The following is a 980-nucleotide window of genomic DNA, read 5'->3' as shown; positions in this document are numbered from 1 at the left end:
AAAGGGGATTTTGACGTCAAATAGAATTTTAACCAGGCAACGGCAGCCACCAGCTGGAAACTTGAAGAACGTCAATGTGTGCTGTCTAAAATCCAGTTTTTTGCTCGCAAAATTTCCGTTTTTCTCTCGAAATCTTTGCTAAAAATTCGCGAAAATGCGTGAGTGTATTTCCATCCATGTGGGGCAGGCCGGGGTCCAGATCGGCAACGCTTGCTGGGAATTGTACTGTCTGGAGCACGGCATCCAGCCAGACGGGCAGATGTCTATTGAAAAAACCACTGAAAACCGCGACGACAGTTTCAGCACCTTCTTCAGCGAAACTAGAGCTGGTAAGCACGTGTCCCGAGCCGTGTTTGTGGACTTGGAGTCCACCGTGGTGGACGAGGTGAGAACAGGTCCGTACCGCCAGCTGTTCTACCCCGAGCAGCTGATCACTGGCAAAGAGGACGCGGCCAACAACTACGCCAGAGGCCACTACACTATTGGCAGAGAGATCATCGACCTGGTGGTCAACCGGATCAGGAAGCTGGCCGACCAGTGCGCCGGCCTGCAGGGCTTTCTCATTTTTCACTCGTTTGGGGGCGGCACCGGGTCCGGATTCACCTCGCTGCTGATCGAGCGCCTCTCGGTGGACTACGGCAAAAAGTCGAAACTGGAGTTGGCAGTTTATCCCGCCCCGCAAGTCTCCACCGCTGTAGTGGAGCCCTACAACTCCATCCTGACCACGCACACCACTCTGGAGCATTCGGACTGCGCCTTTATGGTGGACAATGAGGCCATCTACGACATCTGCAGGCACAACCTGCATATCGCGCGACCCAGCTATACTAGCTTGAACCGCTTGATTGCGCAGATTGTCTCCTCCATCACGGCGTCGCTGCGCTTCGACGGCGCCCTCAACGTCGACCTCACAGAGTTCCAGACCAACCTGGTGCCGTACCCGCGCATCCACTTCCCCTTGGCCACTTACGCGCCTGTCA

The 980-nt window shown here is 55.3% G+C and overlaps 1 protein-coding gene across 1 annotated transcript in view; it reads left to right on the top strand.

Moving 5' to 3' along the window:
* Positions 1-22: 22 nt before the first annotated feature.
* The window catches only part of LOC109536012 (tubulin alpha-1 chain), a gene marked incomplete at its 3' end in the record, with an annotated part of 1,306 nt that continues 348 nt past the window's right edge, over positions 23-980 (top strand). The window contains 1 exon segment of the mRNA XM_048665759.1: positions 23-980. Coding sequence (XP_048521716.1) covers positions 155-980 — 826 coding nt within the window.

This window comes from Dendroctonus ponderosae, unplaced genomic scaffold, assembly GCF_020466585.1.
Source record: "Dendroctonus ponderosae isolate FM_Combo_2020 unplaced genomic scaffold, Dpon_F_20191213v2 Dpon_F_20191213_1, whole genome shotgun sequence".
In the NCBI taxonomy this organism is placed as follows: Eukaryota; Metazoa; Arthropoda; class Insecta; order Coleoptera; family Curculionidae; genus Dendroctonus; species Dendroctonus ponderosae.
The sequence above is the reverse complement of the archived record's forward strand: the minus strand, read 5'-3'. Positions and strand labels throughout refer to the sequence as shown.